Source organism: Oncorhynchus gorbuscha, linkage group LG05, assembly GCF_021184085.1.
Source record: "Oncorhynchus gorbuscha isolate QuinsamMale2020 ecotype Even-year linkage group LG05, OgorEven_v1.0, whole genome shotgun sequence".
Classification (NCBI taxonomy): Eukaryota; Metazoa; Chordata; class Actinopteri; order Salmoniformes; family Salmonidae; genus Oncorhynchus; species Oncorhynchus gorbuscha.
Genome location: NC_060177.1, coordinates 24,924,622 through 24,952,003, shown reverse-complemented (window position 1 = coordinate 24,952,003; position 27,382 = coordinate 24,924,622). Strand labels below are relative to the sequence as shown.

At 44.5% G+C, this 27,382-nt stretch overlaps 1 protein-coding gene across 3 annotated transcripts in view; it reads left to right on the top strand.

The window, feature by feature from the left end:
• The window catches only part of LOC124035730 (unconventional myosin-Ie-like), a 70,013-nt gene that overhangs the window by 25,996 nt on the left and 16,635 nt on the right, over positions 1-27,382 (top strand). For 2 of the 3 annotated variants that reach the window (XM_046349345.1, XM_046349344.1), the window contains exons 2-16: positions 2,078-2,221; positions 3,434-3,523; positions 5,030-5,124; positions 8,739-8,826; positions 13,194-13,283; positions 14,143-14,274; positions 18,790-18,924; positions 20,731-20,863; positions 22,110-22,306; positions 22,466-22,546; positions 23,303-23,389; positions 23,502-23,588; positions 24,469-24,636; positions 25,234-25,319; positions 27,014-27,095. In XM_046349345.1, the coding sequence (XP_046205301.1) occupies positions 2,078-2,221; positions 3,434-3,523; positions 5,030-5,124; positions 8,739-8,826; positions 13,194-13,283; positions 14,143-14,274; positions 18,790-18,924; positions 20,731-20,863; positions 22,110-22,306; positions 22,466-22,546; positions 23,303-23,389; positions 23,502-23,588; positions 24,469-24,636; positions 25,234-25,319; positions 27,014-27,095 (1,695 nt within the window). Of the gene's footprint in view, positions 1-2,077; positions 2,222-3,433; positions 3,524-5,029; positions 5,125-8,738; positions 8,827-13,193; positions 13,284-14,142; positions 14,275-18,344; positions 18,679-18,789; positions 18,925-20,730; positions 20,864-22,109; positions 22,307-22,465; positions 22,547-23,302; positions 23,390-23,501; positions 23,589-24,468; positions 24,637-25,233; positions 25,320-27,013; positions 27,096-27,382 lie in introns of those variants that run through there. The other variant, XM_046349346.1, reaches the window with a different exon arrangement.

The window sequence follows — 27,382 nt, the reverse complement described above, 5'->3', positions numbered from 1 at the left end:
GGACTGTTTCTCCTGTGTAAAGGGCTCTGTGATCCTCTGACTTGGCTCATGCTTTATCAAGAGTCTGACTCACCCTTACTCAGACGGACTCACATACTTTGATTGTGATGTACTCAAACATGGAAATGCAGTAAAACAAATCAGCTGTCTGTGGCTAGGTGAAAAAAATCTTTCTAAGCCCAACCTTCATATCATAATCGCTACACACAGCCTACATCATTGTCACCATATTCGCTAACGTCATAGTCAACATAGCTACTAGAACTAACATGTTAATAATCATGCAGTACAGTCAGCAAGCAGTTACACCGGTGGGCCTCGTGATAATAAATTAATAAAACCAAACGTTTACCTTCACTTGGAAGCAGGGATTAAAACTAACACCTGCCACGTGCCAAATGCGGGTAGATTTAGGCATTGGCGGGTGAGTCTATTTCACCTAATATTAAAACATGATTTAATCTATTTTAGAATAAGGCTGTAACATAACAAAATGTGGAAAAGGGGAAGGGGTCTGAATACTTTCTGAATGCACTGTTTATCTTCAAATTCCTGAGACACCAATTTCCCAGTGTCCCATCAATATTCTTTTCATTCGCACATCATCTCCAGCGAGGTGTTTATGAGCTCCCAGGGTATGGAATCACATGTAATGCACCCTGCTTAGCGCGCCAAAGAGAAGCCAAATCAGCCTTTTCTTCTTCTGTTTAAAAAAAAGTAGTAAAACATGATAATGGGAACCGTCTGGGAAAATTAATGGAGCAGTAATTTATGTCTTGGCTCCTGAGTGAAAATGCACATAGAAATAGTCTGAGAAGCTATTAACATTACTCACTATGTTCCATGCTAAGAGAGTCTGTAAAGAGAGGTTGTGGTATTTATTTTGTTGGTGTAAAAATAAATTGAGCCAACGTTAAGGGTTCATTTGAGCAGTCTCTCTGTTTGACTTTGTACAAGTCAATTATTGAAAGTTACCATGGCTTTCCATTGGTGTATTAAATCTACTGTGGTGTTACTTTATATTACTGTAATGTCACCATGGTTTTGCTCTGTGTTGCTTTGGTAGAGAAAGTACATCTTAGTGCAACTGTACTTTTTGTCTTTAACCTCAAATTGACATTTAACAAGTGATTGTCACATTGCACCATGCAGTCTGTTGTAGCCTATGGAATCTGAAATATGTAAGTGTTGCTGCCATCTAATCTATGCACCAGCCCTTTCCAATCTGAACCACTTCAAAAGTTGAAACATAGCATTCCAGAACCAGGAAGAGAAAACGGGCGTAGAAATACAAATCGTTCAGCCGTATATAAAGCTGCCCTCCAGTTCAAAGGTAAAATAGAATAGGAAGGATTTAAAATGCTCTTTCTCAGTGGAATCAGGAGGCAAACAATGTGTTAAATGGCATTGAGATGTGTCCAGTGTTGACTAATGTTCTGGATCTGGTCTGTGGCTTTGATTGGTTCTCCATCCAGGAGAATAAGACTCACTCCTCACAGCACATTGTAATCCTTTCCTCAGTAGCCAGATGACATTGACTCACATGATGAATGGCCTAAGCTTTCTGGAGACCTGCTCTCAGGAAAAAAAAATCCAACTGGAACAGAGGTAGAAGAGGAAGAGGAAGAGAGGGGGAGGGAGGTAAAGGGAAAGGTCTGACAGCAGTCAGAACACAACATCAAAGAGCCAAAAACACACAAGGCACTTTTGGGAATCTTGACCTTGCACCTATTAGAAGTTTTATATATATATATATCAAAACTTTGCATGGATGAAAATGAGTTACTCAGGGGGAAGCCCAAGTTAATTTCAGTTGTTGGACAGTTTTCTGCTAAACGTTTTGGCCGCCTATTCCAGTACTCTCACCAAATGTGATGATTTCAGTCCTAGGTAAAGGTATGCTTCTGATAATGAAGTTTCTATGAGACTATAGGGCCATCGTTTTTTTTCCACTGGTCAGGTCACGCGGTCAGGAAAAACTCCTAGCCTAGATATTATTCTGTCCTTTTATAGTTTGATGTGGCTGCAAGCAGTCTGAAGGCACTAACAGATGTGTATTGTATTCTGTGTGTTCCAGGGGAGCCGGGGCCACTACCGGTACCACTGGCAGAGCCACAATGTCAAGCAGAGTGGAGTGGACGACATGGTGCTCCTCTCCAAGATCAACGAGGACGCCATTGTGGACAACCTCAAGAAGAGATACATGGACGACTACATCTTTGTATCCTTCACATTCACACACCGTTCACACCTCGATGAAGAATGGCTAAGCCCTGCCGTAGACACACTCCCACTGTTCCCAGAATAGCTGAGTGACCATTCCCAGTGCTGTAATAACTCAGATTAATGATCTAGTGTTTGAGGCTCCAGACACTGGGCTACCCCCACCATGTATCGCCAGTGGCGAGGGGGAGACGGGCCTCTTTGCGCCCCTATCTGGACCCCTGACTTCAGCTTCCTTCACCTCCAGGCTGGAATGGATCGTAATCAGGTTTACTCTGGTTTAATCTCACCATGCAGCAATATGGAAAGAGGTTGGGGGAAGGGTTGCTGAGAAATGCATGGTGAATGTGAGCAGTGCAGCTACTTTCCTACAACAGTAATTGTTTTGTTTGGCTGTGCTGAGAGCATTCCGGGCCAGATCTGTAAATGCCCCAGGCCTATAGGCCTATACAATCCCTAAGAAGAGTATTCAGCTTCACTCTTACAGACCTCAATAATATATTGAGGTTTAAAGTTTTGTTCTTGTGCCCATATAATGTATCCAAGTAGTGTTGAAATGTTTGGGTCTCTGAATGACCCTTTTGATGGAAAATGTTGAAAGTTCTCGAAGGAGCTCATTAATTAAAACCTCATCTGTGTCCTGGCAGTCTTTAGGATTATAGAGTTGAGCGGATGCTGGCCATTTTAGATTGAAAACTCAATCCTCTGATTGTGGTCAGAAAATAGCATCAACACAGAGTGTTCCAGCCAGTGGCGTACTGGGGCTGGGGTCACTGCAGGGCGTCCTCAATACCAGCTTTCTGTGCCGGGAGCTGCTTTGGGCTACAGGGCCTAAACCTCACATCACTACACTGCTGGGCTGTTCACTCTGTTGTGTGAACACTGTCTTTACAAGGCTTGGGTCCAATCACCACACACTTCAGTGCTACCACACAGATGCACATTGCAATGACATCATGGACCCAATTACTCACAGTTAGGTCATTTTTCTTCAAGAGGGACTACGTCAAGATTTATAAATATGTTCTGAAACCGCATTGTCTTAAAGAGTAAAATGAGGGGAGGGTTGTCATTGGTGCTCGATGCAGATAACTAGTGAGCTCTTGGAATTTTTAGTGTTGTTTTTTTACTTTTGACCATGTGAGTCACAGGGACCTGAACGGTTGTTTATTACTGGTACACATGTTAGTATGATCCTTAACCTCTACAGACTTACATTGGCCCTGTGCTCATCTCTGTTAACCCGTTCAAGCAGATGCCATATTTTGGGGACAAGGAAGTGGAGATGTATCAGGGCGCGGTGAGCAGCCTTTTCTCTTTAGACAGGAGTATGAGACTATGAGACAGGGTACCAATAGGTTTTTCTCTTTAGACAGGAGTATGAGACTATGAGACAGGGTACCAATAGGTTTTTCTCTTTAGACAGGAGTATGAGACTATGAGACAGGGTACCAATAGGTTTTTCTCTTTAGACAGGAGTATGAGACTATGAGACAGGGTACCAATAGGTTTTTCTCTTTAGACAGGAGTATGAGACTATGAGACAGGGTACCAATAGGTTTTTCTCTTTAGACAGGAGTATGAGACTATGAGACAGGGTACCAATAGGTTTTTCTCTTTAGACAGGAGTATGAGACTATGAGACAGGGTACCAATAGGTTTTTCTCTTTAGACAGGAGTATGAGACTATGAGACAGGGTACCAATAGGTTTTTCTCTTTAGACAGGAGTATGAGACTATGAGACAGGGTACCAATAGGTTTTTCTCTTTAGACAGGAGTATGAGACTATGAGACAGGGTACCAATAGGTTTTTCTCTTTAGACAGGAGTATGAGACTATGAGACAGGGTACCAATAGGTTTTTCTCTTTAGACAGGAGTATGAGACTATGAGACAGGGTACCAATAGGTTTTTCTCTTTAGACAGGAGTATGAGACTATGAGACAGGGTACCAATAGGTTTTTCTCTTTAGACAGGAGTATGATACTATGAGACAGGGTACCAATAGGTTTTTCTCTTTAGACAGGAGTATGAGACTATGAGACAGGGTACCAATAGGTTTTTCTCTTTAGACAGGAGTATGAGACTATGAGACAGGGTACCAATAGGTTTTTCTCTTTAGACAGGAGTATGAGACTATGAGACAGGGTACCAATAGGTTTTCTCTTTAGACAGGAGTATGAGACTATGAGACAGGGTACCAATAGGTTTTTCTCTTTAGACAGGAGTATGAGACTATGAGACAGGGTACCAATAGGTTTTTCTCTTTAGACAGGAGTATGAGACTATGAGACAGGCTACCAATAGGTTTTTCTATTTGGGTAAAAATAAAACTCTGCTATCAATGTATTCAACTTGTATCCTAATTGTTTGCACAATGTCACCTCATACTTGGAAAAGTTCAGATAAGTAATGTTTTTAAGATGATGTTATCAGTAGAAAGAACAAAGTTTTAAATGAACTGGGTTAGGTGTGCTTCGAATACCTTTTCCAGCAGCACCTCTCCGTTGGAGCAGATTTAGAAACGTGCCTGTTGAAAAGGCCTGGCAATACCTTCAGTACAGCCTGTTTAAAGTGTTTGTGGCCAGCATACTGGAAGTGGCCTTGGCTGCCAAATCGGACGTTAACTATGCTTGATAAAAACAGTTAGCCCTCTGACGTTATTACTTCATTACATGAATTACTCCTAATTCTTTACGGTCTTGCCTTTACAGTCAGTTTTCCACTTAGGACCAAGAAATTGGACCCACCCAGTTTTTTTTTTTAACGAGATATTCTTAGATCATAATCTCTGTTGAATCCCCAGGCCCAGTATGAGAACCCTCCTCACATCTACGCCCTGGCAGACAACATGTACAGAAACATGATGATCGACAGGGAGAACCAGTGTGTCATCATCAGGTGAGTCTGCCTGCCTGCTTTTCTCGTTATTATGTCTCGGGCACCTCCCCTCCCTTTCAGTGTTTGTGTGGGGAGAAAGGGTGACAACTGACAACCATAACAACAGAGCTGGTATGTGGGAAATGCCTGTGAATGAGGCAGAAGTCGAGAGGTGGGGAGGCATATGAGGAGACTGCATGGTGACACGGGTGGAAGAGTGCTACTGTTGAATGTGATGATAATAGATGGGAAGGGAACCAACAGACTCAACAGGATCCACCACCTGACTGGGAGGAGTGCTGGTGACTGACAGTGCCCTGCTCAGTCTGGGTTCTTCAACCAGTCGTAACCAGTCCACCCTCCTCATATCACAGCCTGCTGGGAAAGGCACACTGGGAAAATACACCAAGTCTAAATATATGGCCTCAAGGCTCTTTTCTTGTGGCAAATGGTTGATTTTAAAAACATTTCTCAGGATGTAGAATGAAAACAAAACACAGTGTCTATTTATGCATTAGCTTCCTGCTTTTATAAAACAGGAATTGCACCTGCATAGTACTTTGTTGCTCATGCATGAGTCTTCTCTCACGGCACAGGAAGGGACTGTTCCTCTGCTGTTATGGATTGAGAGCGGATGAGTAGTGACAATTAACACATTTGGGAGTATGCTGTATATTACACTCGGATACGGATTATTCGCCTCAGACAGACAGATGATCACAGAGAAAAAGTTCTGGACTCTTTGACCCAAATACAGCTTCCTTTCCTCTTTAGACCGCTCAGCTGAAAATACTTGACATTTGAAAGCAATATGATTGAACCAAACCAAAGTCGGTCTTACCAAGCAGTGGTCAAGAAGGAAATGTAAAATGGCCTAACTGGCCATTAAAATGTGTTTGGTCACAGTGGTAGTCCAGAGATCCTTCCCTAGTGTTGTGAAGCCTATAGTGGGTAACATGACTGTACAATTGGTTCCCATGGGAGGAGGCCTCCCAAGGGAAAAGTGTTGTCTCATAGTTGAGGCTTTATGTTGTGGGCCAGTCACCTGAGGCCCGGGGCCCGGACAGTTACTGTAGTGCTTACCTCATGGCGAATGTCTCCTGGTTCAGCACTTTCCTCCCGTTGTTTAGACAGCTGCCAGTACAGATACCCACATAAAAGGAATGGAAGTGGATTTGTGATGCACCAGGTCAGCAAACAAAGCCCTCCATGAAATTGCTGTCCAGGCAGTGTGGTCAGCACTGTACTGTGTTGGACCTTTTTTCTCTCCCACTTATTAAAGAAGTCATTCAACATGACATGAGTCATCTGACGTGGTCAAGTGGTGTTGACTGGGCTATTTGTCAATGTCTGACTTCACTGATTTTTCTGCACTCAAATTCTTGGGAGAGGAAAGCTAAGTTACAAAGGGCAATAAAGATGTAGAGTTATCATACAATAGTTATAAATGTATTAACTATCTCCCTGAGTGGTTAAAACACATGATGCCATATGAAATATAGAAGTGCTTGCGCTTCTACAACACTGATGCTGCAATATTTCAAATCACATGGCACCATTTGTGTTGTGCACAGTTTTTGCCGTCCTTCTTTACCAAGACTCTGGCCAATGAGTTTACAGCTCTATCCCGGGAAAGGGTGGCCTGAAATGTAGTGTCTGACACACTATATTCTACCCTCTGTTCATATAAGTTTTCTTCTGCTTATTAGTTCTGTAGGGAAGGTTATTTTCTCCCCCATTGATATGAAAGGCTTTCCATGAAACAATGACATGGGAAATGGAGAATCCATCTACGTTTTTTGTCACTGTTAATGGAAGGACCCTTCAGTTGCAGGAAATTATGCTATCCAACAAGTTGAAATGAAGCCAGACTTCAGTCACACTGTGTGTCGTCTGTGTCTGTGTCTGTGTCTGTGTCTGTGTCTGTCTCTGTCTCTGTGTCTGTGTCTGTGTCTGTGTCTGTCTCTGTCTCTGTCTCTGTCTCTGTCTCTGTCTCTGTCTCTGTCTCTGTCTCTGTCTCTGTCTCTGTCTCTGTGAGTCAGTCGTGGCTTGGGAACACAATGTGCCAAATCATACAAATCTGCCGTAACTGGTATCCATCGTTCCACATTCTACTCAGCATGCATTCCGTTTCACTCATAGCTGACGTCTGTAATGATCACTTCAGGTCCTTTCTTTGTCAAGCTGAGCTGTGAGTGAGCCCAGTGATTCAGTGCTGAATGTAGGACTATACAGTAAGCTGTCTATAACGACATGACTCTCCTTCTGTCCTTGTTTGGCCAATAAATGGGAGAGGCAGTCAACAATGTGTTAAGCATCTACGTGCTGTGTAATTACAACAATGGGCACACCCCTCAGGGGGGTAAAAATAGGATGTGATTCAAACTCCAGCCCCTAGCCTGCTCCAGCTGAAAAGAACATGCCCATAAGTCCACGTGTGCAGATGGGTTCTCTTAAGGGTGAAGGTCCTACAAATGCTTATTGGCAAAGATTAGAGGGAACATTGAATCACATTTGGTCACTAGTCAGTCACTGACTGTTTTTGAGTGCATTGTAGTGACCACTATATCTAGAACTGTTATAGTTGTTTTGAATAGCTGTGTAACAAGCTAGACTGAATACTATAGAGGTCCAGAGTCCAGTATCGGCCTTAGTGAGATGAATAAGCATATAGAGTTGCTTTGATGACTTCTTATGGCTTCCTCTAACGGTCTGCAGCTGGGTCATCTCAGAAGGGCATTACCGACATGACTCCCCTTCAGAAATGAAATAAAAAAACAGACTCCTGTCATCCACTGCCAAACCACATATGTCTAAATAAGTATGACCCTGGTGAAGTGAAAGGACAGGAGGAAAAATACAAGGAGAGGTTGAGGAAAGAGAAGGAAGAAAAGAAACTGGGCAAATGTGACAAAACAGGATTCGTGTTATTAGCCCCTTCTAGAGTGGGAGGTTTACTGCTGAGATGAGTCTGATGTTGGTTGGTATAAACCACAGAGAAGGAGAGCTGAGTGAACATAGGAAGTGGAGTCTCTGTGGACAGGAAGTCCAGAGATGGTGTTTCACCTGGTAATTCTGGATGTTTGAAAAAAGTTTATTTGAAGTGAAGGGTTTGGCTCAGCTGGGAGAATTGGAGGAAGAGCATTTTGACTGGCTCAACTTCTGTTCCTACATCGCACATTGAAGAGAAGAGAAAAGAGCCATGGGTCAAATTGAGAAATCCCCTCCTTCAATAGTAGGCCACCTTCATGCTAATTGGGGATAAGAAGAGACAATAAAGGAGCATTTGGGTGAACCCCTACTGACCCTCTTAAAACCAGGCTTAGAGGAGATTTTCATGGAGTGTTATTTAACATGCAACTGTCTGGTACCATACATCTACAGCTGCTTTTTCAGCTTCGGGGTTCAGTTGAATTTCCACAGAGAAAGTGTATACTCTCATTTACTTGTTATTTCCAGAACTGTGTGTTGCTAAGAGGGACGTCCTCTTGAATAGCAAGGCAAGCAGAGTAATTACAGCATCTGGTTACAGACAGCCTTTAACTAACAACGTGGGCATCCTTGAATTGTACCTTGTGTTTCAGAGGACTGCCATGTTATATGGACCGTTCTAACCTCTCTACTCTGTGTTTCAGTGGAGAGAGTGGTGCAGGGAAGACTGTAGCAGCCAAATACATCATGGGCTACATCTCCAGAGTATCTGGAGGAGGACCCAAAGTGCAGGTGAGCCCAGAGAAGCTACTTTCATTTTACACTGTGAAACACAGCTCAACTACAGTTGTGAAAATGTGATTAATCTCAGACGATCACACACACATCCACTGTCATTTACAATGTACCTTATGACGCCAGTCCATCCTAATGACCGGTTGCTGTTTCCTGTCTAAACCTCCCGTTTCCGCACCACCCAAATCTCCTGCCATCCCTCCCTCCAATCTCCCATTTATCATTATCAGTCCATCAGCAGCCCATCCAACCTCCAAATACCCTCGTTCCCAACCCCCCAGCAGCCATCTGGCCCCTACACTACTCAGCAGATGTCCTGTCCACAAGCCACCCCTCTCCACCAGTCTCCCTGGTATTATTGGCCCACTCAAAAGGGCTTGGAATTTCCAGTCTGTAGGAATATAAACTGGATCACAAGATGCTTCCACTCAGACGCAATTGTGATGGTAGTCATTTTTTCAGTCTGATTAGTATAGTGCTTTTTCCACCCTGGAATTGTACTTTAGTCAAGGTTTCAAGTTCAAAGCTAATGTTAGCTATCACACTCTGAGTCATGTGGGAAAGGGTGTATGACTAATTACGCATTCAGAAAATATTCAAACATTTTGTTACATTACAGCCTTTTTCTGAAATGGATTAAATTGTTTGTTTTTCTCATCTACATAATACCACATAATGACAAAACAAAAACAGGTTTCTTGATTTTTTTGCAAATGTATTACAAGTAAAAAAACATATACATTTGCATAAGTATTCAGAACCTTTACTCAGTACTTTGTTGAAAAACCTTTGACAGCGAGTATGACGCTACAAGCTTGGTACACCTGTTATCCCTTGGGTGTTTCTCCCATTCTTCTCTGCAGACCCTCTAAAGCTCTGTCAAGTTGGAAGGGAAGCGTCGCTGCATGGCTATTTTCAGGTCTCGCCAGAGATGTTCGATCGGTCTCTGGCTGAGCCACTCAAGGACATTCCGAGGCTTGTCCCGAAGCCACTCCTGCATTGTCTTGGCTGTGTGCTTAGTGTCGTTGTCCTGTTGGAAGGTGAACCTTCGCCTTCAGTCTGAGGTCCTGAGTGCTCTGGAGCAGGTTTTCATCAAGGATCTCTCAGCACTTTGCTCCGTTAATCTTTCCCTCGACCCTGACTCGTCTCCCAGTCCTAGCTGCTGAAAAACATGCCCACGGCATGATGTTGCCACCACCATGCTTCACCATAGGGATCATAGTGGCCAGGTGATGAGCGATGCATGGTTTCCTCCAGAAGTGAGGCTTGGCATTCAAGCCAAAGAGTTCCATCTTGGTTTCATCGGACCAGAGAATCTTGTTTCTCATGGTCTGAGAGTCCTTTTGGTGCCTTTTAGCAAACTCCAAGCAGACTGTCATGTGCTTTTTACTGAGGAGTGGCTTCCATCTGGCCACTACCATAAAAGCCTGATTGGTGGAGGGCTTCAGAGATGGTTGTCCTTCTGTAAGGTTCTCCCATCTCCACAGAGGAACTCTGGAGCTCTGTCAGAGTGACCATTGGGCTCTTGGTCACCTCCTTGACCAAGGCCCTTCTCCCCTGATTGCTCAGTTTGGCCGTGCAGCCAGCTCTAGGAAGAGTCTTGGTGGTTCCAAACTTCTTTCATTTAAGAATGATGGAGGCCACGGTGTTCTTGGAGCTTCAATGCTGCAGAATCTTTTTAGGTAACCTTCCCCGGATCTGTGCCTCGACAAAATCGTGTCTCGGGGCTCTACGGGCAATTCCTTTGTGACATCAGGGCTTGTTTTTTTCTCTGACATGCACTGTCAACTGTGGGACCTTATATAGACAGGTGTGTGCCTTTCCAAATCATGTCCAATCATTTGAATTTACCACAGGTGGACTCCAAATAAGTTGTAGAAACATCTCAAGGATGATCAATGGAAACAGGATGCACCTGAACTCAATTTGGAGTATCATAGCAATAGGTCTGAATACTTATGTAAATGAGGTATTTCTGTTTTTTAATTCTAAAATGATTTAATCCATTTTAGAATAATGTAACAAAATGGGGAAAAAGTAAGGGTTCTGAATACTTTTTGAATGTACCGTACATGGTTCTGCATTGTTACTGGCTATGAGTCTTATTCTGAATACTTTTTGAATGTACCGTACATGGTTCTGCATTGTTACTGGCTATGAGTCTTATGTACCTTGCATCTTTTAAATCATTTCAAGATGTATTAAAAAGTGTGCTTGTAACTTTTGTTGAAGAATGTATTTAAAATAAATATGTGCGGTCTATGTAGTATATTACAAACATTGCCCTTGGAATTTCTATTGTTTTATTGAATAAGGTCTCCATTGTGTTGGAAACCCCCTACCTCTCTCAATACCCTTCCTGCCTAATTGAGCTTTGTCAATCCCTCTGTCCACATGTCTCATTCACATGGTCTCCCCAAGTCCTGTGTGCATGTGCTTGTGGAAGGCGTGCTTTGTGTATGTGGGGGGGGTGTAAGGGTTTGTGAGTGACTGTCACTTCACTCCCCCTGTCTACTCAAACAGACAGACTGAACAGCAGAGTTGTTGTATCTGATTATCCTCACCCTGTATGGGTTTCTGACTGATATCAGATTACCATGCCGCTGAATCATATGCATGCAAATTGATGTGAGTGAAAGATACAGCATGTGTTTTTAACCTGGGAATTGTATGTGTTTTGAAGTCTCAGTTGGCACTCACAGAGCAGTTTGATTAGTTCCATACACTTGAAGTTGGAATTTAACATACACCTTAGTCAAATACATTTAAAGTCAGTTTTTCACAAATACTGACATTTAATCCGAGTAAAATGTCCCTGTCTTATCTTAGGTCAGTTAGGATCACCACTTTACTTTAAGGATATGAAATGTCAGAATAATAGTAGGAGAATGATTCATTTCAGTTTTTATTTCTTTCATCACATTCCCAGTGGGTCAATTAGTAAAAGTTTACAAATGCACTCAATTAGTACCTCTTTAAGGAATGTAATCCCTCTCACCCCACCCCCTAAGTTTTAGATGCATTGTCCCACTGGATGTCAAATGAATGTTTAACTCTGGATAAGAGGGTCAAATGTTTAGCATTGCCTTTAAATTGTTTAGCCTTCCACAACCTTCCAACACTTGTTTCATCAAACCAGAGGACATTTTTCCAAAAAGTACGTTCTTTGTCCCCATGTGCAGTTGCAAACCGTAGTCTGGCTGTTTTATGGCGGTTTTGGAGAAGTGTCTTCTTCCTTGCTGAGCGGCCTTTCAGGTTATGTCGATACTCGTTTTACTGTGGATATAGATATGTTTGTACCTGTTTCCTCCAGCATCTTCACAAGGTCCTTTGCTGTTGTTCTAGGGTTGATTTGCACTTTTTGCACCAAAATACATTCATTTCTCGGAGACAGAACGTGTCTCCTTCCTGAGCGGTATGACGGCTGCATGGTCCCATGGTGTTTATACTTGCGTACTATTGTTTGTACAGAAGAACGTGGTACCTTCAGGCGTTTGGAAATTGCTCCCAAGGATGAACCAGACTTGTGGAGGTCTACAATTTTTTTTCTGAGGACCTGGCTGATTTCTTTTAATTTTTCCATGATGTCAAGCAAAGAGGCACTGATTTTGAAGGTAGGCCTTGAAATACATCCACAGGTACACCTCCAATTGACTCAAATGATGTCAATTAGCCTATTAGAAGCTTCGAAAGCCATGACATAATTTTCTGGAATTTTCCAAGCTGTTTAAAGGCACAGTCAACTTAGTGTATGTGAACTTCTGACCCACTGGTATAGTGATACAGTGAAAAAATCTGTCTTAACAATTGTTGGAAAAATTGCTTGTCATGCACAAAGTAGATGTTCTAACCAACTTGCCAAAACTATAGTTTGTTAACAAGAAATTTGTGGAGTGGTGAAATACACTTTGGTTGGGGTCATTAAAACTCTTATGTTGACCTCCGACTTCAACTGTATGTAAAGGTTTAACTGAGCCCTGGGGTAAGTTCAAAAATCTGTTACACCCGAACCGCCATGCCACTAAAGTTTTTTTCTTCATAGAGGAAAATAGCTCAGGGACGCAAAAGGATTCAAAGAAATGCTACCATTTCACATTGAATAATAGAGAGGATAATAGTTCGGCCTCCACGACGCTGTGCTGATTTTAAAACTCATGGGCTCCTGATATGCAGATGGGAAAGATAATGTGCTCCAGACGCTATGAGAGCGGAGCGACGGTGGAAACTTCCAGAGACTGTGCATGTTGACCTGCCAGCAGGGATGTGCATCACTGCAGAGTGTAGTAGTGTCTCCCTACCCACTGTCTCTATACCCTACCTGTCAGTCACTAAAACGAGCCTACTGTCTGTCTGCTCCCTCACAGCACGTCAAAGACATCATCCTCCAGTCCAACCCCCTCCTGGAGGCCTTCGGGAACGCCAAGACAGTGAGGAACAACAACTCCAGCAGATTTGTAAGGGTCCCACGTCTTTCCAAATCTCTCTTTAAAAAAGAAATAATAATGATTACCGGAATGGGGCCTAACATCATATGGTTGGCACTGTGTTTTGCCCTGGAATGATTTGAAGCTGCTTCGTGGTTGTTTCTGGAACCAAAGCGAACACAAGGACGTCCAGTGCAAATAGAGAAGAGAAAAAAAGGAGATAGTGAATTAGTGTGCTCCTCTTTTTATAAGCTGTGTTACTGCCTTCTCCCGTCTCCTCTTGGCTGGGGCTGCTAGCCTCGTGTGGCCTGGTTTACCAGGGCTGTGGGGACACACTGTCCAGAAAGAGTGGGCACTCCACTGCCAGTAAAGATGCACATAGAAGAAAAACATACTATACTTTAAAGACAGTTCGCTTGGAGAGTGGTTTTAAAGGCAGACTTTAGTGTCCTCTAAAGCCAGTTTACCCACTTATAGCATTCACAACAGAGCTTAGTGGTAAGTATTGTATTCAGGTTGACAGACAAGGCAGTATTGTCTCTGTTCTTAGTTTTCCTGGTTTAGTTTGGGGAAAGTAAATTATGTTTGACTCATGGTCTGAGAAATGGTTGAGGAAGTCTCCCTGTATGAATAGTGTCTCAGTGCACTCTGGGGCTTCAGACTGGTTGGGAATGGGATAGACATTACAGAGGACAGACCTGTCTGGAGGAAAGAAGGAAAGGGAGAGTGAGAAAGGGTTCAAGCCTTAGTACACACACACCACTGGGCTGCAGGTGTGCACCCGAAGTACAACTCATGTGATGGTTGTTATTTCCTGCTCTGTGTTGTCTGGGTTTTAGCTTTAGCAAGGCCTTCGCTGATACTAAAGCGCCACACTCTCCTCCTTCAGGGGAAATACTTTGAGATCCAGTTCAGCTCCGGCGGTGAGCCAGATGGAGGGAAAATCTCCAACTTCCTGTTGGAGAAATCACGCGTCGTCATGAGGAATCCTGGAGAGAGGAGCTTCCATATATTCTATCAGGTGAGGGACTCCAGTAACATGATGTTTTTATCATTTTCCTGTTTAATAATAGTGTTTATGCACATTTTAGAAGTGGGGAAATGTGTACAGGATTTGCGTCGCAGTGTCCATGAGTGAAATTCAGCTTTCAGGACACTGACAGTAACAAGTACACTCCGTTAAGACGACGAGAGGGGGGGAGGTCTCTGCATATTTGTAAACAGCAACTGGTGCACAAAATATAAGGAAGTCTCTAGATTTTGCTCGCCTGAAGTAGAGTATATTGTGATAAATTGCAGGCCACACTACTTGCCTAGAGAATTTTCAGCTATACTTTTTGTGGCTGTTTATTTACCACCACAGACAGATCAAATCAAATCAAATTGATTTATATAGCCCTTCGTACATCAGCTGATATCTCAAAGTGCTGTACAGAAACCCAGCCTAAAACCCCAAACAGCAAGCAATGCAGGTGTAGAAGCACAGTGGCTAGGAAAAACTCCCTAGAAAGGCCAAAACCTAGGAAGAAACCTAGAGAGGAACCAGGCTATGTGGGGTGGCCAGTCCTCTTCTGGCTGTGCCGGGTGGAGATTATAACAGAACATGGTCAAGATGTTCAAATGTTCATAAATGACCAGCATGGTCGAATAATAACAAGGCAGAACAGTTGAAACTGGAGCAGCAGCACAGTCAGGTGGACCGGGGACAGCAAGGAGTCATCATGTCAGGTAGTCCTGGGGCACGGTCCTAGGGCTCAGGTCCTCCGAGAGAGAGAAAGAAAGAGAGAATTAGAGAGAGCATATGTGGGGTGGCCCGTCCTCTTCTGGCTGTGCCGGGTGGAGATTATAACAGAACATGACCAAGATGTTAAATGTTCATAAATGACCAGCATGGTCGAATAATAGTAAGGCAGAACAATTGAAACTGGAGCAGCAGCATGGCCAGGTGGACTGGGGACAGCAAGGAGTCATCATGTCAGGTAGTCCTGGGGCATGGTCCTAGGGCTCAGGTCAGTTGAAACTGGAGCAGCAGCATGGCCAGGTGGACTGGGGACAGCAAGGAGTCATCATGTCAGGTAGTCCTCAGGTCCTCCGAGAGAGAGAAAGAAAGGAGAGAATTAGAGAACGCACACTTAGATTCACACAGGACACCGACTAGGACAGGAGAAGTACTCCAGATATAACAAACTGACCCTAGCCCCCCGACACAAACTACTACAGCATAAATACTGGAGGCTGAGACAAGAGGGGACAGGAGACACTGTGGCCCCATCCGAGGACACCCCCGGACAGGGCCAAACAGGAAGGATATAACCCCACCCACTTTGCCAAAGCACAGCCCCCACACCACTAGAGGGATATCTTCAACCACCAACTTACCATCCTGAGACAGGGCTGAGTATAGCCCACAAAGATCTCCACCACGGCACAGCCCAAGGGGGGGGGGCAGATGCTGACATTAAGACCACAGTCAGTCAGCTGTATAAGGAAATAAGCAAACAGGAAACCCCTCAAACAGAGGCAATGCTCCTACTGGTCGGAGACTTTAATGCAGGGAAACATAAATCAGTTCTACCAAATTTCCATCAACATGTTAAATGTGCAACCAGAGAGGAAAATATTCTAGTTCAACTGTACTCCACACACAGAGACGCGTACAAAGCTCTCCCTCGCCCTCCATTTTGGTAAATCTGACGACAACTCTATCCTCCTGATTCCTACTTGCAAGCAAAAATTAAAGCAGGAAGCACCAGTGACACGGTCTATAATGAAGCAGATGCTAAACTACAGGACTGTTTTGCTATCACAGACTGGAACATGTTCCGGGATTCTTCCGATGGCATTGAGGAGCACACCACATCAGTCACTAACTTTCTCAATAATTGCATCGAGAACGTCGTCTCCACAGTGACTGTATGTACATACCCCAACTAGAAGCCATGGATTACAGGCAACATTTGCACTGAGCTAAAGGGTAGAGCTACCGCTTTCAAGGTGCTGGACTCTAACCCGGAAGCTTACAAGAAATCCTGCTATGCCCTGCGACGACCATCAAACAGGCAAAGCGTCAATACAGGACTAAGATTGAATCATACTACACCAGCTCCGACGCTCGTCTTATGTGGCAGGGCTTGCAAACTATTACAGACTACAAAGGGAAGCGCAGCTGTGAGCTGCCCAGTGACACGAGCCTACCAGACGAGCTAAATCACTTCTATGCTGGCTTCGAAGCAAGCAACACTGAGGCATGCATGAGAGCATCAGCTGTTCTGGATGACTGTGATCACGCTCTCCGTAGCCCACGTGAGTAAGACCTTTTAAACAGATCCACATACACAAGGCTGCGGGGCCAGTCGGATTACCAGGATGTGTGCTCCAGGCATGTGCTGACCAACTGGCAGGTGTCTTCACATTTTCAACATGTCCCTGGTTGAGTCTGTAATACCAGCATGTTTCAAGCAGACCACCATAGTCCCTGTGCCCAAGAACACAAAGGCAACCTGCCTAAATGACTACAGACCTGTAGCACTCACATCCTTAGCCATGAAGTGCTTTGAAAGTTTGATAATGGCTCACATCAACCCCATTATCCCAGAAAGCCTAGACCCACTCCAATTTGCATACCGCCCAAACAGATCCACAGATTATGCAATCTCTATTGCACTCCACACTGCCCTTTCCCACCTGGACAAAAGGAACACTTATGTGAGAATGCTAATTCATTGACTACAGCTCAGGGTTTAACACCATAGTGCCCTCAAAGCTCATCACTAAGCGAAGGATCCTGGGACTAAACACCTCCCTCTGCAACTGGATCCTGGACTTCCTGGCGGGCCGCCCCCAGGTGGTGAGGGTAGGTAGCAACACATCTGCCACGCTGATCCTCAACACTGGAGTTCCCCAGGGGTGCGTGCTCAGTCCCCTCCTGTATTCCCTGTTCACTCACGACTGCATGGCCAGGCATGACTCCAACAGCATCATTAAGTTTGCAGGCGACACAACAGTGGAAGGCCTGATTTACATTTACATTTAACATTTAAGTCATTTAGCAGACGCTCTTATCCAGAGCGACTTACAAATGATCACCGACAACGACGAGACAGCGTATTGGGAGGAAGTCAGAGACCTGGCCGGGAGGTGCCAGAATAACAACCTATCCCTCAACGTGACCAAGAGTAAGGATATTATTGGTGACTACAGGAAAAGGAGGACCAAGCACGCCCCCATTCTCATCGACGGGGCTGTAGTGGAGCAGGTTGAGAGCTTCAAGTTCCTTGGTGTCCGCATAAACAACAAACTAGAATGGTCCAAACAATTGTGAAGAGGGCACGACAAAGCCTATTCTCCCTCAGGAAACTAAAAAGATTTGGCATGGGTCCTGAGATCCTCAAATGGTTTTACAGCTACAACATCGAGAGCATCACTGCCTGGTACGGCAATTCCTCGGCCTCTGACCGCAAGGCACTACCAAGGGTAGTGCGTACGGCCCAGTACATCACTGGGGCTAAGCTGCCTGCCATCCAGGACCTATACAGAGACTGGGGCAGAGGAAGGCCCTAAAAATTCTCAAAGACCCCAGCCACCACAGTCATAGACTGTTCTCTCTACTACCGCTTGGCAAGCGGTACCGGAGTGCCAAGTCTAGGACAAAAAGGATTCTCAACAGTTTTTACCACCAAGCCATAAGACTCATGAACAGGTAATCAAATTGCTACCCGGACTATTTGCATTGTGTGCCTCCCCCCAACCCCTCTTTTTACGCTGCTGCTACTCTCTGTTTATCATATATGCATAGTCACACTACCTCAATTGGGCCGACCAACCAGTGCTCCCCCACATTGGCTAACCGGGCTATCTGCATTGTGTCCAACCCACCACCCGCCAACCACTCTTTTATGCTACTGCTACTCTCTGTTCATCATATATGCATAGTCACTTTAACCAGATCTACATGTACATACTACCTCAATCAGCCTGACTAACCGGTGTCTGTATGTAGCCTTGCTACTTCTACAGCCACGCTACTGTATAAAGCCTGTCTTTTTACTGTTGTTTTATTTCTTTACCTACCTATTGTTCACCTAATACCTTTTTTGCACTCTTGGTTAGAGCCTGTAAGTAAGCATTTCACTGTAAGTTCTACACCTGTTGTATTCAGCGCACGTGACAAATACATTTGATTTGATGTGCTATTTGGCTCCTGAAAGCTGGTCGAGTTGTTCTCACTGTGTACCACTTGAGGTCTCTGTCCGCCACCTCTCTTCCAAACTCCCATAATGCAACGTTTTGACACGTGAAAGGAGAATAAAGCATACAACTCTAAATTGGGTATAAAACGTGTGGTGCTGATCACTTAATGAGCATGTGTGTATGGTGCTGCCTGTCTAAAATACTTCTGTCATGTAGAAATGTGAGGAAAGACTATGTGAGTTTACAGGTTGAAAGCTCCTGTTGACCTTTTAAGTCTAGAATTACTGTATACAGGTTCTTACATGACAGAAGCATAATCATCTAACACTGTCTTCTGTTTGTGCAGTTGATAGAGGGAGCCACTGGAGAACAGAAGAGCAGCCTCGGAATCACAAGCCTGGATTACTACAATTACCTCAATCAGTCTGGATCCTACAAAGTGGATGACATCAACGACAAAAGTGATTTTCAGGAAACAGTGGTACGTTTTACTTGGTATCTTTCAATTGTTATTCTTTCTCTCGCTCTCTCTGCCTTTCTCTTCTTCACGGCCTCTCTTCCATTCTCCACCCTGTACTGCACCTGTTTTTATTTTACCAGTGAAACCATAACAGGAGTAATTAGAGGACATAGTTTAGGTACCACAGCAGTAAGTACAGTGCCTTGCAAAAGTATTCACCCCCCTTGGTGTTTTTACTTTTTTGGTTCATTACAACCTGTAATTTAAATTTATTTTTATTTGGATTCCATGTAATGGACATACACAAAATAGTCCAAATTGGTGAAGTGAAATGAAAAAAATTGCTTGTTTCTAAATAAATAAAAAACGGAAAAGTTGTGCGTGCATATGTATTCACCTACTTTGCTATGAAGCCCCTAAATACGATCTGGTGCAACCAATTGCCTTCAGAAGTCACATAATTAGTTAGATTGCACACAGCTTGACTTTATTTAACTGTCACACAATCTGTCACATGATCGGTCACGTGATCTCAGGGTAGCCTAGTGGTTAGAGCGTTGGACTAGTAACCGGAAGGTTGCAAGTTCAAACCCCCGAGCTGACAAGGTACAAACCTGTCGTTCTGCCCCTGAACAGGCAGTTAACCCACTGTTCCTAGGCAGTCATTGAAAATAAGAATTTGTTCTTAACTGACTTGCCTAGTTAAATAAACGTAAAGTAAATCAAATAAAATATTTACACCTGGTCTGAAAGGCCCCAGAGTCTGCAACACCACTAAGCAAGGGGCACCACCAAACAAGCGGCACTATGAAGACCAAGGAGCTCTCCAAACAGGTCAGGGACAAAGTTGTGGAGAAGTACAGATCAAGGTTGGGTTATAAAAAATATCCAAAACTTTGAACATCCCACAGAGCACCATTTTATATCTATTATTAAAAAATGTAAAGAATATGGAACCACAACACGTTTCGTGTTCGCTAAAAAGCACGTATGGAGACTCCCCAAACATATGGGAGAAGGTACTCTGGTCAGATGAGACTAAAATGTAGCTTTTTGGCCATCATGGGAAACCGCTATGTCTGGTGCAAACCCAACACCTCTCATCACCCCGAGAATACTATTCCCACAGTGAAGCATGGTGGTGGCAGCATCATGCCGGGAGGGGATGTTTTTCATCGGCAGCTGACTTGGAAACTGTTCAGAATTGAAGGAATGATGGATGGCGCTAAATACAGGGAAATTCTTGAGGGAAACCTGTTTCAGTCTTCCAGAGATTTGAGACTGGGACAGAGGTTCACCTTCCAGCAGGACAATGACCCTAAGCATACTGCTAAAGCAACACTCGAGTGGTTTAAGGGGAAACATTTAAATGTCTTATAATGGCCTAGTCAAAGCCCAGACCTCAATCCAATTGAGAATCTCTGGTATGAATTAAAGATTGCTGTATACCAGCGGAACCCATCCAGCTTGATGGAGCTGGAGCAGTTTTGCCTTGAAGAATGGGCAAAAATCCCAGTGGCTAGATGTGCCAAGCTAATAGAGACATTCCCCAAGAGACTTGCAGCTGTAATTGCAGCAAAAGGTGGCTCTACAAAGTATTGACTTTGGGGGGGTGAATAGTTATGTATCTTCAAAGTGGTAGGCATGTTGTGTAAATCAAATGATACCACCCCCCCCAAAAAAAATATATATATTTTAATTCATTCCAGGTTGTAAGGTAACAAAATAGGAGAAATGCCAAGGGGGGTGAATACTTTTGTAAGCCACTGTAAACCTGTTTTCCACCCCTGGGTTCATGCCTCCTGTTCTGTCTCTGTCCTCTACCAGCATGCCATGGAGGTGATTGGCATCTCAGGGGAGGACCGTGGCCTGGTGCTGCAGATCGTAGCCGGAGTCCTGCACCTTGGGAACATCAACTTCAGGGAAGCAGGGAACTACGCCGCTGTTGAGAGCGAGGAGTGTACGTACCAACCCTTGTAACTTTGTTTATGTAGAGGGCTAGGTAGAGTTTGTTACTTGTACCAATCCAGTCCTTTAACATCTGAGGGGAGTCAACAGGGTGTGGGATGGGAGAAAGGGGTCAGACTGTCTCTCTGTCCTGGGCTGCCCTTTATGGGACTGGTTAGGTAGCACATTTCTCAGCATGCTGCACTGACTGTTTTCACTCCCCAAAGCTTCATTGTGTTAATGCAGGGCTGCAGCCAAGATCCAGGCCACGCTGAATTACCAGAGAAAATAAAAAAAACATTTTCAATGTCTGAGCACATAACATCACAGACTAAAATTACTCAGAGAAATGCAGCCTTTTCCTGCCCCACTCCTACTCTCCCCCTGCCCCTCTCTTCCCCTTCCTCCCTCCTTCCCTCCCTTCTTCTCTACTTCCTTGCCCGCCTCACAGCCACCCATCCAGGCTGAATTATGCAATATAGCACCTCTGGTTAGCCAGGGTACAAAGCGGCGTTGTGTAGAGTCTCTGCATTTCCTCTCCCCCCTATCTCACTTCCTGTCTGACTGCAATGTGTTTCACATATCAAGAACACTGGTGCTCCATATAAAACCACACCAACACAAGTCGACAAACATCTGCTCACGCTCAGCCAAACAAATCCCTGCCTCAGATCCACTAGAAAAAACACTCCCTTGTACTGTACATATAAACCTATAACCATCCATCAGACTGGTATGGATCATTCTTTTGGGTATAGATGAACTGGCTGCTCATCATTGATACTATCTATATCCTCTTTGAGGGAGAGGGCTACAGTAGGAGATGCAGCATGGTCCTGAGGATAGACTTGGCCTGTGCTGTGGTATGGAGTACAGTCAGTCACACCCTCATTTCCCAAACGGGGGCTATTTGATCCATCTGATGCATTCTCAGACACCGTGAGAGTCAGAGACTGAGAGCAGTTTCCTTCTGGGGGAAGTGACTCAGTGTAATGAGGCAGGGAGGGGCTCTCAGGAGAGTCCTAATGGCCCTCCACATGCTCAGGCCTCTGCTAGGAGAACCCAGTTGTTGTGGCTATGGCAGGGAGGAGGGAGCAATGAGTCATCACCAGACTTGATTGCATTCTGTTTTGATGTTGAACCCTTTGTTTCATTGTATCCAACATATTCAGAATGTACTGGTGTTTTGTCTCATGAGGGTGTGTGCCACACATCTGTAGAATGTCTTTCTTCATTCTCTCTCGTCTCTCTCTCTACAGTCCTGGCCTTCCCTGCGTTTCTGCTGGGGATTGACCAGAAGCGGCTGAAGGAGAAGTTGACCAGCAGGAAGATGGACAGCAAGTGGGGCAGTTCTATGGAGTCCATCGATGTGACACTGAATGTGGAGCAGGCGTGTTACACACGGGACGCCCTGTCCAAGGCCTTGCACTCACGTGTTTTTGACTTCCTAGTAGAGGTATGAATGGACACTCCTTCTCCTTGACCTGTTGACCTTTAGAATAATACCGGTCCTCTCCCTTCATAAATGGCCAAATGTAAGTCGCTCTGGATAAGAGCGTCTGCTAAATGACTTAAATGTAAATGTAATGTAACAAAGCATTTTGTTCTGTTTCAGTCCATCAACAAAGCCATCGTGAAGGTTCATCAAGAGTTTAATATTGGCGTGTTGGATATCTATGGATTTGAAATATTCCAAGTAAGTTTTCTGTAGATTTGCCCTTTTATGTTATGATTTACATATGGAAATCTTAGCATAAGGTGATACATGGTCACTACATCTCAATAATCAGAGTAAAGTTTGGGTAGTTAAACAGCTTGAAGACACAGGATCAGACTGATTTTGTAAAGTGTCCGGATTATGTCCCATCTCTTGATTGGGACAGCATTCTTTAATGGACCTTTCTAATCTGATTAGCTGTGTGTTTAGGTTGCATTATTGGGGGTCTCACAGATGCCCCCTGAAAAGGACTGGCCTTGATTAAATAATGAAACGGGACAGCTTCAGTGTCGTAGCGTGGCGACAGCCTCAAACCATGATGTACCTGTCCTCTGATACCTAACATGAGCTAATGTAAAGCTGTAAGTTTAGATAGCATACAACTGTTATCTAAACAGTGGTTGGGTCCGTCCACAGTCCTTATGTTAATACACAGGCCTATTACTAACAAAGCACAGAGAAAATAAACCTCAGTGCTCAGAGGGCCTGAGCAGGGAAATATCGGGTTTCTTTAGATAAAACATTAGTCTCAGGTCCCAGGTCTATTGTGGTGTAAAGTACTGTGTAGATGTTTTCCTCCAGCCACTCCAGGCTGACTGGTAGATAACCTCACCTCATAAACATGGCCCATTCAGGAAGCCCAGAGGAGTTCCCCAGCTCTCTGTGTCCATACGGATGACTTCACTCTCACAGCCTCTCTGGTTTATCACTAATGCATCATCTCTTTCTGTGTAGAAAAATGGCTTTGAGCAGTTCTGCATCAACTTTGTGAATGAGAAACTGCAACAGATCTTCATTGAGCTCACGCTTAAAGCTGAGCAGGTAATGTTTTGGGCTTTTCACACATTGTTCTTACATCAGCAGAAGTTACTCTTCTCATGTTTAAGTAGAGAATCATCGTCAGACCAATCACTCTCCTCCCCCCTCTCTCTAGGAGGAGTATGTACAAGAAGGCATCCGGTGGACTCCTATCGAATACTTTAACAACAAGATTGTCTGCGATCTCATTGAGAGCAAACTGGTAAGCAGAGTCCCCAGTGCCCACTATTAATTTAATGCATACCTTGAAGTCACATATAAATGGGGTAACAGGAAACCGTTGTGAAACTGCTTTAGATAGATCTGTAGTTTGTTATGCCTGCCGTCAAAATGCTCCACATAAGAGCAAACTCTGCCAATTGAGTTACAGTAGGGCCACTGAAGCCTCCCCACTCTTCCCATGACCGGCAGTCTAACATCCTCAAACGTGCCGACATGCCTCTTAATTTGATTTATCCGTCCCGCTGAGAGGCTTAATCCATGAAATCCACAACAAGGGCGACCCTTAAACAAGCTGAGATCTGAGGCAGCCAAGCAGGGAGTCTGTGTCCAGTCTCTGACTACTCTGTTTTAGACCGTGCCCAGTTGGCTACATCTGTGACTGTGGTAACTTTACCACAGCTGCATTTCCACTAGTGACAAAAAAAACTGTGTTCTCTGTTTGTGACATTGCCACAACTAAAGAGCCAGAGACACTGCAATGACTGTTACCAGTGAAGGCCACTGGCCGCCGTGTCCATGGACACCGTGTGGAGCCAGATAGGGCAGCAGTGTTGTGATGACATCATTCAGTATGGGTGTGTGATGTTCTGGGATGCAATGCGGTAGCTAATTGTGAATTGGCTCTGCTGTTATGCTTTGAGCTGGTGGAGTACACGATGAATACTGTAAAGCATGTTTATCACTTTAGTCTATCCCTGACATTGATGTATTTAAGTGGAATTCAGAAAGTGTCTAGTGTGTAAAGAAAGTTGGCATTGTCAGTTATAATCAAGATGGTCATGGGGGACATGTTAATGTTTTAGATCTGATGTGGTGGCTGAGGTTATTCTCTGTGCTCATCTCTTTGGTTCTCCTCCCAGAACCCCCCTGGCATCATGAGTATCCTGGATGACGTGTGTGCCACCATGCACGCGGTGGGCGAGGGGGCAGACCAGACCATGCTGCAGAAGCTGAGGGTGGCCATCAACTCCCATGAACACTTCAACAGCTGGAACCAAGGCTTCATCATCCACCACTACGCTGGCAAGGTCTGCAACACCGTGCAGTATACCGTTTCTCCTCTCCTTATTCCCCTCTCCTCTCGTCTCTCCCACTATCTTTCTTTCATTCTGTCTTTCATATTGTTGTGCTCTTTCTTCTTCTCACGTCGTCTCTTTCTCTTCTTCCAGTCCTTTTCTCACTCTTTCTCAATTTCTCTCACCCTTTCATTCTCTTGGTCTGTGCTGTTTGCTTCAAATGTGTTTGGGTCTCAGTCTGGTACACATGCCACAAGTCTTAATAAACCATGTCATAATGGCTTGGAGGGGTCCTGGTCCTAAGTCATCATGGCTTCTTACATTCCTACAGTACCACCCCAGACTATAGTGGCTATACCAATGATCTATACACACTCTGTATATGAAGCTGGAGTTGGGAAGCAAGCTTTAAAATGTAACATTGGGGGTCTTGCAGAGAACCTGTCATCAATCGATTCTCTTTTGTCAATGATTTTTGTTGTTGTTGCTCTTAACATTCTCTGTTAATTTTGATAGTACCGTCAGTTCAGTCCAGGTGCCCTAACTGCTGTCTGAATGGGTTAACTGTGTGCTGTGATCGTCACTAACCCTCTACCATCTCTCCTCCAGGTGTCCTACGACGCAGAGGGCTTCTGTGAGAGGAACCGTGACGTCCTCTTCAGTGACCTCATCGAGTTGATGCAAAGCAGCGAAATGTAAGTCACTCATCACTTATGCGAGCATTAGAGAGCATATGCAGCTAGCTGTTCTTTCTGAGACCGGGCCCTGCATTTTGTTTAAGTTCACAAAGAGACATCTTCGATTATGATCTATATGAATGGATGCATCTGAAGGAGACTTGCAGAGGACTAGTGCAGCTGGAAAAGGCAGATCAATAGGCGTGTGCAGGGCTGGAGGTGCTCTCCCCTCTCTTGGGGGTTTGCTCAGGACTTCTAAGGTCTGGCGAGTGTCTCACTGTCTCCCTAGGGAGCTACATTGAGGAGTAGACTCCCCTGACTGTCTTGTGCGTTCCTGGGCCTCCTTTGAGCCGCCAGTGGCCATCTGTGCAAACAGCCCCCACAGTCTCTAAAGCCCTTTTGTGTGTAGCCTGCAGGGGGGCCTGCAGGGTGGGCCATGCCAAGACCCCCAGACCCCAAAACTCCAACCCCCCCCCCCCACACACACTTATAGACACACAGACACACACACACTTATAGACACACAGACACACACACACTTATAGACACACAGACACACACACACTTATAGACACACAGACACACACACATTTATAGACACACAGACACACACACATTTATAGACACACAGACACACACACATTTATAGACACACAGACACACACACACACATTTATAGACACACAGACACACACACACACATTTATAGACACACAGACACACACACACACTTATACACACACACACACACACACACACACACACACACACACACACACACACACACACACACACACACACACACACACACACTTATAGACACACAGACACACACACACTTATAGACACACAGACACAAATGTGTGGAGGGAAAGGAGCCTCATTCCTTAGCACAGCAGGTCTGCTCAGAGAAGAAAGAAAATATCATTATAGTCAGCTGGACATTGTTAGTGTGCTGCTGGTCCATCTGCACACACAAAGCCCACTGATCCTCCCTTATGTCCACATGGCCTTGATTAAAAAGTTTAAGACCAGACAAATACTCATGCAGGGAAAGATGGTAGCTCTCATGCGTAAACGTTTGCACATTTTGTGTCCTGACAGTCCTTGTATTTGTTTTACGTGACTAATATGTTTGTCAACAACAAATAAATAATTCCTTAAGCAGTAGATTTCTTCAACTTGAACCTTGTTAGTTATTATTTACAACAGGTTTATTTGAGGACTGCAAAATGAGCACTTTGAGCACTTCAAGTGATAAACAGAAAGGTTGAGATCAGAACTATTGAGAGGTTCTGGAATCCCAGCAGCTATGTGCTACATTCTGACCAGCACACATCCATCATGGGTTTAGAGACCATGTGAGGACATTCTGACTGTAGCATGATTACAAGGAATGAGCATGAAGAAAATACCATATTTGCTGGTATAACTTTCCAGTCACAGTGCAATAAAAATGCACATTTCGAGGAAGTGAAAGTCACAGTTTGGCAGGAGAGCAGTTAAAACCACAGTTATTCAAACTTCAGCTCAGTTCCCCGAAGCTAAACAACAATGTGAGCTGAGCCACTGGCAGCCAGCGCAGAGATTCCACAGACCTGAGTTTGCTGCTTCTAAGAAAACTCAAGTGGAAAAAAGTCTTCGCCTGGTCTTCTATATACGTTGCCAATGTTGTCCATCAGTCCTTATTACACCCTGGTTCTCCTCTACAGAGCTTTCATCAGGGCCCTGTTTCCAGATAACCTCAACGCCGAAAAGAAAGGCCGGCCGACGACAGCGGGCAGTAAAATCAAGGTGTGTTGAGCTGCTGTGAGACGTGTGTTTGTACGCCGTACATCAGTGACATGGGTGTATCTATGGGCCACGCGGCTACCTGACCTTATCACTCTCTGTCAGGTGCAAATCCAGAGCCTGCAGATGAAAAGCAAATTCACTCCAGTGTTGTTTTAGTGTCGTTGCTGTGTTCTAGCGATGACAGTTTTAATCAGGGTTCAGGTTCTCTCTCTGACACGCATCAGTATCTTTCAAGCACAAAGATACCACCTTGTAATCAGTCGCGTCAGTGCTGTGTCCCTGAACAC